The 12500-nt window shown below is 44.9% G+C and overlaps 1 protein-coding gene across 2 annotated transcripts in view; it reads right to left on the bottom strand.

Moving 5' to 3' along the window:
- LOC147023033 (uncharacterized) overlaps positions 1-12500 on the bottom strand; it is a 135336-nt gene that overhangs the window by 19480 nt on the left and 103356 nt on the right. For both annotated transcript variants that reach the window (XM_085888034.1, XM_085888035.1), the window contains 3 exons: positions 9610-9943; positions 9171-9477; positions 7755-7975 (listed from right to left, as the gene is read on the bottom strand). In XM_085888034.1, coding sequence (XP_085744160.1) covers positions 7755-7975; positions 9171-9477; positions 9610-9943 — 862 coding nt within the window. The remainder of the gene's footprint in view (positions 1-7754; positions 7976-9170; positions 9478-9609; positions 9944-12500) is intronic.

The raw sequence follows: 12500 nt of genomic DNA, 5'->3' as shown, positions 1-12500 counted from the left end.
AGATATGAGCGCCAACACATTTAGGGTGGACGGACGGACGGACGGACAGAATGACAGACACCAACGTGAATTGACGTTTTTCCTTTAAAAAAAACTCAAGAATGCCAAAATGGATGTTGCTGAAATTTGGAACATATTCGCTCGACGTACAAAGGATTTACTTCTGAAATTTGCAGCCAATTTTGTCCAAGAGGTCGAGAAATGAATTTTCAGTCCCAATGTTAAAGTTGCATACAGAGAAACCGTACCATGTAAAGAGAGGGGCGCTTCACTCATATATATATATATATATATATATATATATATATATATATATATATATATATATATATATATATATATATATATATATATATATATATATATATATATATATATATATATATATATATATATATATATATATATATTGTTACGAATTTGGAATTCGATTGCACACAACATACAGGTTCCTTTAGTGAGCTATGTCGATAAGTGCTCGTTTCCGAGATAGCTCACCTTCCATTGTTTAAATGTTCAGAAATCGATTAGATGCGCTGCGGATCGATTTAATAGTTAGGGAACGAACAATGGAGACATCCCTCCCCCTCTTCTGCGAAGAGGAAGAAGAACCCTGCTGTCCCGTGATTCATGATGTCAACAACTCCTTCCCACCCGTGGTTGAGCGGGGGATGGAGTACGAGGGCATGAGTCATGAGTCACGCCGGGAGTGGGGAAAGGGTGGGAGAAGGATAAGAAGGATAAGAAAAAGGCCTCTGCCACCATTTCTTGGGTGTGTGTGTGTGTGCGTACGTGTGTCCGTGGGCCCGTCTAATAAGTAGGAAATTGTTAAGTGCTTTGTGTGTTGTAAATGTTTGCATTGCATTTCGTATAGACGGTCGTAGTTCTTTTGCCGTGCTTTTGTTGCTTGTATAATAGCATACGTGTTTTGCCTTGTTTAATTGCATACATGCTTTATTATAATAAATGTCCTTGTGTGAATGTAAACCTGTTCATTGCGTCCTCTTCCCTTAATTGAGCTGCCATCTTGCACTCGGAATATAGTTGGTTTTTAGATAGCCGGTAAAGTGATCGGGTCCAACGGGACTGCGCGATAATACCTCGCTCGGTTATCCCAAAAGGAAGCGAGCTGCTTAAGCGGCTCGTTTCCAAGCGGTCCCGTTGAGGTACAATCTCTCGGTAACCTACTCGCGCGAATAATTAGGTAAATCGAAGATTTGGCGATCGGACCCTGTAGCGTGCGGGTCGAGTGCGAACAAAGTTGTGGTGTGGTTAAAAACACACCCGTGGCTGGTTTCCGGCGTTGATCCGGAAAGCTCCTACTGGATTGTCCATTCGGTGGGCGAAGCGACCGCTATTGGTTAGAAGCGGTCACTCGCACGCCGACGGGCGGGAAAGATACATTACTGGTGTCAGTACGTGGGGTACAAATTCATTCCCTCCACACTAAATTAACGGAACCGGATCAAGGGTGTGCGAGGCGACCCTCCGGTTCCATTAAATTCAGAGTTTAAATTATTTCCGATACGCAAGATGGCAGTTCAAGGCGAATGGGAGCAAGGAGTAATGAATTTAGAAATGTTAGAAATCATGGCTCAGGGCGAAATGACCATGCAGGACACTCCATTATGCAGGTTGAATATTCCCCGCAAATAAATGCAGAGTCCGCAATGGGCGCAGCGGCGGGGGCCGCGGTGTATGACACCACCCTCCCCTCCTCCGTCAAAATCCCTTCTCGGTCCCGGGTGGATCCGCGCCCGAAAATGGCGAAGCGACTGCCACCGGGCCACCTGACATGGGCCAGCTATGAGAAATATTGCTGGCAAAAATGGATGGAAATGCACTCGAGGTGAAAAACATAATGAAAACGAATGTGCAACAAATGAAAAATGAAATGAAAGAAATGCGGGGTGAAATGCAGCGCATGGGGCTGAATCTCCGAGCTGGGCAAAAGGCAATAATGGCAGTTGCGAGGAGCGAAACGCGGGCAGTGGAGCTCAAAATGGCGACGCCACGTGCTGGAGCGAGCGAGCTGAGGGGGAGTGTGGACTGTGTCGGCCCCGCGGTGGAGGACAAAATAATACGGGAGACGTGTTGGACGAGACTCGTAACGGCAGAGAGAGTGACGGTGACGGAGAGGGAAAAATTAAAAGGGGAGACCGAAACGTGTAAGACGAGACACGAGGTGACGACGGCAGAAATAATAGTGGAGACAAAGGAAACGAACAAGGTGACGGAAACGCAAATAGTCACGGAAACAGAGACATGGGAGATAGAGGATGAATTGGACGGGGTGGAAGAAACTAAAAACGAACACACACATAGCGGGACCATGAGGGGGAGCTCGGGGAAGGTGTTGTGACCCAGTGCAAGCAGCTGGATGGCCTCCTTCAGGAACAAGGGGAGGGATTGTGCCCCCTTGAGGCGGATCGCGACGAGGAGAGTCCGGTCGAGCCTTGCGAGGTAAAGGGGGCGAGTGCTGCGAACGGGTGCACGCGGAGCTTGGGGGTTATGGAAACCCTGGGACCCCTTGTGGTGGTGCTAATTCCCAGCGTGGTTGTTCCGGTGTGTGTGGTGTCAAAATGTGTGTTTGCGAGTGTGCCGAAATGTGTGCTTTCCAGCACACATGGTGTGGATGAAGCACCGCGTGTGGATGAAACACCGCGTGTGGATGAAACACCGCGTGTGGATGAAACACCGCGTGTGGATGAAACACCGCGTGTGGATGAAACACCGTGTGTGACAGGAACCGCGTGTGTGAGTAGTATGGTGTGTGTGTCTGAGTGAAAGGCGATGTGTGAGAGAGACTGCGTGTGTGAGGTGGCGGTATGAGAGGGAGATGGCTGTTAGCATGCGGGAGACCGCAACCACATGTCCTTGTGTAATGGTGAGGTGTGTGAGCGTTGTGGGACACAGGAGTGTGCGCGTTGAATGGCAACGACGACTGCGACAGATGAGGAACAAAAGCCAGGTGGCAGCCGTAGCTGTCTTGAGCACCGTTCAGGGTTTGCACAGCAGCGAGATCGGAGTCCGTGCTGTGCCCCGCACGAAGCCGCCACGTGCGCGCCTGCGGGAGTGAAACCCGGTCCGGAAACGCCGCGGTGGATTCGAGCCGACCCCGCAGACGGACAGAAGGTAGGTTGGATAACGAATTTGGAACGGATGGGTTCTCCACGCGAGAGTGATTGTAAAGCTCCGACGAGCAGAGCACATGTGCTCGCGTGGGGAAACCCCTCGAAACGCAAGGCTTGTTTTCAATACGCAGGGTGACGTCGTGGCTGCATGGTTGGAATCCGGCAGAAGGAAAATCCCTGCCAGATGGTACCGTCCAATAAGGGACGAGGTGCGAGAAGAGCGAACAGCTGCCATGACGTCATGGGGAAAGAGCGCAGGTTGCGAGTTGCGGCGCATTAAAAAAAAAAGCAAGCCTCGCTTCGGGTGAACAGCATTCCCTGGGCAAGGGGTGGAAGACCCCCCTGTTTGGGGGGCACAGGAAGTACGAGGTAGCGAAAGTTCGACCGGCTTCATGGGGACATGGGTTGATCCTCATGGAGCCCGTGGAATGGATTAGTTGGAGGGATTTCAGTTTAGATTTAGGAAATGGGAATTTTTGGATTTTTGGAGACATGGACAGACATGGAAATGTGTAGAGGGGACGTAGCTTAGCTACGTAGAGTAAATGGAACGTGCATGAGTTTTAAGGGATGACGAGGGAGCATGAGTTAGTCAGGGGATTTAATTAGGAAGGATGGCAGTATAGAGTGTTGGTGTGAGTTGCGAAATGGAAAGTGTGTGAGGAATGAGTGTGGGACAGTGGGCTCAAGTGTGTAAGTGGAGCGAATGTGGTATGCATGGTGCGATGACTGATTGGGGGGAGGAGTGATTCCCACCCAAGTGACCCCGGGGTCAGTAGTTTAATGTTAGTTAGTGGGTTATTCAAATTTACCAAAAGGAGGTCGTTTTGTTGTTGGTGTCGAGAGAAGGCAGGAAACCCGTTTGGAGGGGTGCAAGAGTTCATGGACCGGCTGGGAGCGTGGCTGTGGAAAGGTGAGTTTTGTTTAGTGGGCACCCCGGGCACCGGACTAGTTGGCCAGAGTAGGCCAAGGGCCCAAGAGGGGCCGGGTTAGTGTAGTGGGCATGGGCAACCCGTCGGAAACGGGACCCGTAGCACCAGAATGCCACGGGGGCAGTGTAGTGGGCACGGGCGACCCACGGAAGGGGACCGGGGCATCAACACCCCACGTGGGCATCGGAGGGGGGCAATGCCAGAGAGGGCAACCCCCCGCGTTGTAGGGAGCAGCTCGACTCGGAGGCAGCCTGCGGGCCTGGGGTGCCATGGTTAGAGTTCGGCAGAGGGGGAGTTCCTGCCAGTTGAGCCACGCTGCCCAGCCAGGAAATTGTGCGAGGGCACGAATAAAAATTTGAGGGCAAGGCCCAAATTTATAATGGACACCAACACTGGCGACGGGAATCCTGGTTTTTAGAACCGATAGTTTTAAAGTGTGAGGCGTTTTTGGAAAGCCCTGGGTAGTTTCAGGTGTAATAAATGTAAGGGTAGTTCGGAGATGTACCCCTTCGCACCATCCAACCCTTCGCTCATTGTGGGCCACTGGACCCACCTTGGTAGATCGCTGAACTCTGAGGACGCCACTCTGAGGCTTTGTTGGGCCTCGAGACAGGACGCGAGTCTCTCCCTATTCCCCTCCAGAGAGGGAACGTAGGAGTTGGGAGTAGGCTAGGTTGACAGGATAGGTTAGCCAGACAAAGACTATAAAGGGGGTTAGGGAGACGATTATAAAACGGAAATAAAAATAAAGAGGGGCGAAATTTTGTTGTTTTTGTGGCAAATTAATGGAGCGGGTATGGACAGAGACAGGCAAAGGCGATAGAGTGGGGGGGGGGGGGAGACAGTAGGCTAGGTCTTAGCCCGCCTTCAAAGCGACCGGCACCACCGCACTCCCTCCAGACCTGATGGAACCACACCAGAGGCCGGCCAGCTTCATTGCCGGCCTGTTGTGCTGCAGCCGCCTGTTCTGCATGGACTTGCCTTGCCATGCCTCGTTTGCCTGTCTCTGCCATGACCCCATGCCTGCTAGCCCTTGTTTGCGTTTGGCTCTGTGTCCATCCATCACCATGTGCGCCAGGACCATCCAGTTTTGCAAGGACTGCCCTGCAGGCAGCCCGTGCATCCATCATGCTCATTTGTGTTTTGCGACCATCTCCATCCATTCCCCTGCATCAATGGACTAAGAAATGAATTTTACCTTCTTCCCTTTCACAGATCACTGGTGCTGGGCCATGGTTAAGCAATGGATAAGTTGAGTGAAGATTGTAAATACGTGGAACCTCACCTGCATGTTTGTTTTAGCACCAGCAGTTTTAGTTAAGTTGTCCGAATGAATCTGAGAGTTAGTTTAGATAGTTATGCAGCGCATTAGGTTATTTATTTTTGGGACACGTATAAAGAAATGTCGCACTCAGAGATCTGAAGGTGGAACGTACTAGGGGAAAACTTACACATGCTGGTCACATGAAAATTTGACGACTCAGGACGAGTCTGTAAAAAGGGGAGGGGTCGTGTTACGAATTTGGAATTCGATTGCACACAACATACAGGTTCCTTTAGTCAGCTATGTCGATAAGTGCTTGTTCCCTAGATAGCTCACCTTCCATTGTTTAAATGTTCAGAGATCGATTAGATGCGCTGCGGATCGATTTAATAGTTAGGGAACGAACAATGGAGACATCCATCCCCCTCCTCTGCGAAGAGGAAGAAGAACCCTGCCGTCCCGTGATTCATGATGTCAACAACTCCCTCCCACCCGTGGTTGAGCGGGGGATGGAGCACGAGGGCATGAGTCACGCCGGGAGCGGGGAAGGGCGGGAGAAGGATAAGAGGAGATCTTTTCTTTGTTCGTGTGCGAAGTTGGATGAGGAAGCTTTTTGCTTCGGCAGAGAGTAGTCGCTCAGCAGACCTTCGGGTCCTGCTTGGCTTTGGTTAGGGTTGAGGCCTTCGGAAGCTTTTTGCTTCGGCTGGCTCAGTGAGCTTAGGTTGAGGCCTGGCTCAGGAGGAGACTTTTTGCTTTGGTGGTTCAGTGAGCTTCAGCTTCTGTTTGGCTCGGGAGAGCTTTTTGCTTCGAGCTGCTTTGTTTTGGAAGGAAGTTGAGCCGGTTGCTCGGCTCGAGCTGTGAATGGTGGCTTCTTATTCTTCTTGGTTTGTGGAGCTCTTTGTTCTCCATTTTGGTTCCCGGCTTGGTGCGACTCATCGACCTCTTCTTGTAGGTGGTTCCTCGGGGAAGCGACGCATCGACGGGAAGGATTCGGGGGAACTCGGGAAGGATCGGAGCTCACGGCGATTGGATCCAGCTCGCTCTCGCTGGAGCCCGGGTCCGAGCAACTTGAAGACCACACGAGGTGGAAAGGTTCGAGATAGGTTCTGGGTTTCAGCTCACCTGTCCTCCGAGCTGGAGCTCGTTATTAAAGGCCTCTGCCACCATTTATTGGGTGTGTGTGTCTGTGTGTGTGTGTGTGTGTGTGTGTGTGTGTGTGTGTGTGTGTGTGTGTGTGTGTGTGTGTGTGTGTGTGTGTGTGTGTGTGTGTGTGTGTGTGTGTGTGTGCGTACGTGTGTCCGTGTGCCCGTCTAATAAGTAGGAAATTGTTAAGTGCTTTGTGTGCTGTAAATGTTTGCATTGCATTTCGTATAGATGGTCGTAGTTCTTTTGTCGTGCTTTTGTTGCTTGTATAATTGCATACGTGTTTTGCCTTGTGTAATTGCATACGTGCTTTATTATAATAAATGTCCTTGTGTGAATGTGAACCTGTTCGTTGCGTCCTCTTCCCTTAATTGAGCTGCCATCTTGCACTCGAAATATAGTTGGTTTTTAGATAGCCGGTAAAGTGATCGGGTCCAACGGGACTGCGCGATAATACCTCGCTCGGTTATCCCAAAAGGAAGCGAGCTGCTTAAGCGGCTCGTTTCCAAGCGGTCCCGTTGAGGTACAATCTCTCGGTAACCGACCCGCGCGAATAATTAGGTAAATCGAAGATTTGGCGATCGGACCCTGTAGCGCGGGTAGAGTGCGGACAAGGTTGTGGTGTGGTTAAAAACACACTCGTGGCTGGTTTCCGGCGTTGATCCGGAACGCCACGACTGGATTGTCCGTTCGGTGGGCGAAGCGACCGCGATTGGTTAGACGCGGTCATTCGCACGCCGACGGGTGGGAAATCTACAATACATATATATATATATATATATATATATATATATATATATATATGTATATATATATATAGAAATATATATATATATATATATATATATATATATATATTTATATATCATACTTACTACCTTCACTGTCTTCCTCTTTCACATATCACTGAACAAGAGTGAAAATTGCTTTGCAATGCATATCCCCTTTCGGTCCCCATGAATGTTCAGAAGATTAAAATGTGTTTAAATGTACGCTCGAGCCAATAACAGAACGAAAATGAGTAAGAAACCCTTTAACCCACTGTGTTTGGATCCATTTGGCAAAATAAAGGGAAAAACAATTTTCATTTATTGATATCTTTTGTGGACAAGAAACCAATAAAGACAAAAAAGACAATAAAGACAATAAAGAAAATAAAGACAACAAAAAAGGTGGGGAAGTCTGAAGAACCACAGGTGGGATGGATGGACGGAAAGATGGAGAGAAAACATTTCGTCCTGTCTGGTGAAACCAGTAGAGGACTAAAAATCAATAGCTCACCTTCGCTTTCTTCCTCTTCCTCTTCTGATATTTTCTTAGCTTGCCGGCGCCGTCGCACTCTACGTGCTCGACTCGCATTGGCCCGAGCTCTGGCTCTACTGGCAGCTCTACAACCATATTCACCAGTATCAGAAGAAGCACCAGATGGTGCCGGACTGCTGCCTCTGTATTCAGACTCTTCTTCCTCATCTGAAAGGTCCAGGTCTTCTGCATCACTCCCACTACATGAGCAAAAAAAAAAATTACTTTTTGTTTACGTTAAGTTGAATGTTTTTATTTCAGACAACAGCTTTTTCATAAGTCATATTTTAAAGCCAACTCGAGGTTGCCCTGAGGGCCTTAAGTCAAACTACACTGTGTGGATTGACACTACACACCAGATCAGGCAGGGTAGCCAACCAATAAACACTACTTGAAGGTCACGAATTAGCCAACTGATGTATACGTGAAATTACAACAGCAACACAATATTTCTCGAGAAACTTTGAGCCTGTAATATCACTGCCCTCAATCACAGCAATCCCTGGGATTGGACCAACAGTCACTGGGATGCCAACACAGTAGGCTCTGTCAATAGATTATTTTCACAATCAATCTACCGGTGGGGTCATACCGGTATATTGATACTATATTTTTTTTTTTAAATAATAATAATTTTTCTTACACACGTTCCAATGGTCTATTACATATTCATATATGACAAACACATCATTGACAGTAATTTTTCAAAAGTATTCCCACACGGTGGGGGGGGGGGAGCAACCCCCCCCCCCACTCCCATGATGAAAACAGTGGTTTTACTTCCAACTACAACTTGTATTAAAAATGATTTTGTTTCAAAGCGAGATCAGTATTGGGAATCAAAACAAGTCGGCATCCATCGCGGAACGCCGTACCTGTATCGCTTTCATACCGGTATCGCAGATCACTACTCGGCGCAGGATTTCTAAAGCACACCTGATTCATATAAATAACCAATTGGCAAATGCTTTAAAACCAGCCACGAGGGCATAGAAAAAACGTGATTGCTTGTTTGGGTGCTTGGATGTTGAGATTTAAAAGTTAAAAAATACTGTACTTACTTCCTGTAACGTCTTGACGTCATACATTCCACTGTTCCTGGTCCACGTTTAGCCGAGAGTCTCAAAGCTTTTAAAATCATGGACAGTATTTAAGGAATGCAAACACTTTTCTTCGATTTGTTGGTGATATACCAGTTTTTGTTTTCATATCGATTTTTTTTGGTATACCGGCATATTCAGAATTCCAATACTGGTATATCAATATGAAAAATTACATTGATATAACCGGTGTATCGATACATCACTGGACCCTACAACACAGTATAACCAGTTGGCTACCACAGTATCAATCACCATTTTACTCCATCCTCGTGACCTTCCCTAATAGATTTACCTGGGATTCACACAAAACTCTTCATCATCACTGTTGTCTTCCAAACTGCTCTCACTCTCAAGCGCATTCAGCCGTCGTTTCTGTTTGCGCCGTTTGACAACATTACCCAACACGCCCTTTGCCCTTTCCTCTCCACCTTGTCCCTCCATTCCTTCACCCTCCCACTCTGCTGTACAGCCCAACTGCTTGCTCGACTCTTCACCCGATGCAAGGATGGTAGACATATCCTTCCCTCGATGGGGGGTATGTGGTGTGCTGCGTCGCCCATACGCAGCAAAGTTTTCAATGTCCTTGCCTCTTCCTGCACCTGTGAGAATGCAAAAACAAGTAAAAAGGAATGAGAGATTCATTTCGGAGAAAATAGCCGTTTGGTTGGGTAAGAATGAACACGAGATAAGAATAAAACTCCAAAATATGGGATGATAGAGTTTGAACCAACCCTGTAGTCCTTCCATCGCATCCTGGATAGCTTCATGAATAGCTTCATCAAATTCCACATAGCGATAACTGATGGCCCTGCGCTGGCGGCCCGAGCGTCGCTCTGTCTGCAATTCCAAATCAACTTCAGTCCCTTCTTCTTCTACCTCCTCCTCTTCTTCTTTTCCGTCTTCTTGCTCCTTCTGTTCTCCATCTTGCCCAGATTCTGGCTTTTTTAACTTCTGCACCACCTCCAAACTTACTACTTCTGCATCTGCCTCATTTACTTCCTCCATATCCTCCACCTCCATCATCATCTCCTCCTCTTCTTCTTCTTCTTCTTCTTCTTCTTGCGCCTGTAGCACAAACCAACAGCATAACTTTCTCACACAACCATCGCTCAAATTTACCTGCATAATTGGGAAGTCAAAAACCATTATAACCAAAGCAACAATAAAAAAAATTGCACAACATTTGATCAATTGCGCACAAACTCGCTGGCATTAGCAAAAAGGTTCTCTCTGGCATGAGCAGCAAGGTTTAACCTGGTGTTGGCTTAGTGGTTAGGGTGGTGGCTTGGGATCCTAGACTTCTGAGTTCAATCTCTGTTGGCTGCTGAATTAACACCAGGGGGTTGACTCAGCTTGTTATCCTTTCGAGGTCGGTGAAATGAGTACCAGTGTAGCAGCCAAAAGGCTGCACACGAAGGGAAGGGGGTATTGACGCATTTATTTAAATCTGGTATTGGTGTGGCACAGGCATGATGGGCCGAATGGCCTCCTCCTGCGCATACATTCCTTGTACTCCTTGTAATTTGAATACCCGCTCTGAGTCTAGGAGGTCAGTGGGTCGAACCCCAGCCGAGTCATACCAAACAAAACAAAACAAAACAAAAAACTACGTGCTGCTTCCTCACTGGACACTCAGCATTTAAAAAGGGCAGAGCATGGACAAACACCCAATGTCCTCCTCCACGTGGATGGTTAGAATCCACAGAGAGGAAGAAATTCACCCCCGATTGCCCTGCTGAGTACGGAGAGAAAAGCGATGTCATATAAATGATGTTGCTGGCACCCAGAATGCACTGGGAAGTGACGTCAATTCCCCCAAGCTCAGCGGTTGTGTTTGGGTGACAGTCAAGTCTGGTGTAGTCTCATGTATTTGCCTGCATGTGTGCATGAATTGTGTCATCTCTTCCATGATCCTGAGATCCTGTAGAAAAAAAAAAAGAAAAAAAAAAAGAAATATAAATTTCAGATTCAATCGAAACATTTCCTTGAGTAACCCTCAATCTCTTCCTGTCTTCAAGGTTCCATGAAACAGTTCTTGTATATGGCTGAACAGACAGTAGCCATGGGTGACAAATCTGGCAAATAAGGCGGATAAGGAACAACGTTGTTGGTTATACCTCCGATGGAAGTAACCATTCGTGCAGTTCCACATAATGCGACGCATTATCACGTTGCAAAAGTAAATGCCTTTTCCATTTTCTTATCCATTTTTGATCAATCACTAATTCCAACAGGATGCATTATTTACAGATGAGCCCAGAAAGAATTGTCGAATGCCTCCCTCCATAAAACCATGACACACACCTCAAACCCCCCCCCCCCCAAAAAAAAAACGAAGAAGTAAATTTCTTGAAAAAGATGATCCTACATTAATGCACATATATATATATATATATATATATATATATATATATATATATATATATATATATATATATATATATGTATATAGATATAGGTATAGATATATAAACATATATACATATACACATATATATATATATATATATATATATATATATATATATATATATATATATATATGTATATATATATATATATATATATATATATATATATATATATATATATATATATATATATATATATATATATATATATATATATATATATATATATATATATATATATATATATATATATATATATATATATATATATATATATATATATATATATATATATATATATATATATATATATATATATACACATATATATACATATACACACACACATATATATATATATATATATATATATATATATATATACATATACATATACACATATATATATATACATATATATATATATATATACATATATATATATATATATATATATATATATATATATATATACATATACATATACACATATACATATACATATACACATATACATATACATATACACATATATATACATATATATATATATATATATATATATATATATATATATATATATATATATATATATATATATATATATCTTCTTCTTCTTCTTTCGGCTGCTCCCGTTAGGGGTCGCCACAGCGGATCATCCATATGATCCGCATAGTGATTTGGCACATGTTTTACACCGGATGCCCTTCCTGACGCAACCCTGGTCGCCTCTTGCGACACAGGGATCTGGTACACCTATTTTAATCGGGGTATACACCGGCCCAGTACACTGGTACTCATTTCGCCGAGCTCAGAAGGATGACAGGCTGAGTCAGCCCCCTGGTGTATTAATTCAGTGGCCCAACGGGGCTTGAACTCAGGACCTTTTGGATCCCAAGCCGCTGCCCCAACCACTGCGCCAACACCAGGCTATATATATATATATATATATATATATATATATATATATATATATATATATATATATATATATATATATATATATATATATATATATATATATATATATATATATATATATATATATATATATATACAGTGGGGAGAACAAGTATTTGATACACTGCCGATTCTGCAGGTTTTCCTACTTGCAAAGCACGTAGAGGTCTGTAATTTTTATCAGAGGTACACTTCAACTGTGAAAGATGGAATCCAAAACAAAAATCCTGAAAATCACATTGTATGATTTT

The sequence above is a fragment of the Eptatretus burgeri genome, chromosome 7, assembly GCF_056783735.1.
Source record: "Eptatretus burgeri isolate ZD-2024b chromosome 7, Ebu_testis_v1, whole genome shotgun sequence".
In the NCBI taxonomy this organism is placed as follows: Eukaryota; Metazoa; Chordata; class Myxini; order Myxiniformes; family Myxinidae; genus Eptatretus; species Eptatretus burgeri.
Note: the sequence above shows the minus strand (reverse complement) of the source record. Positions and strands in the feature narration are given on the sequence as shown.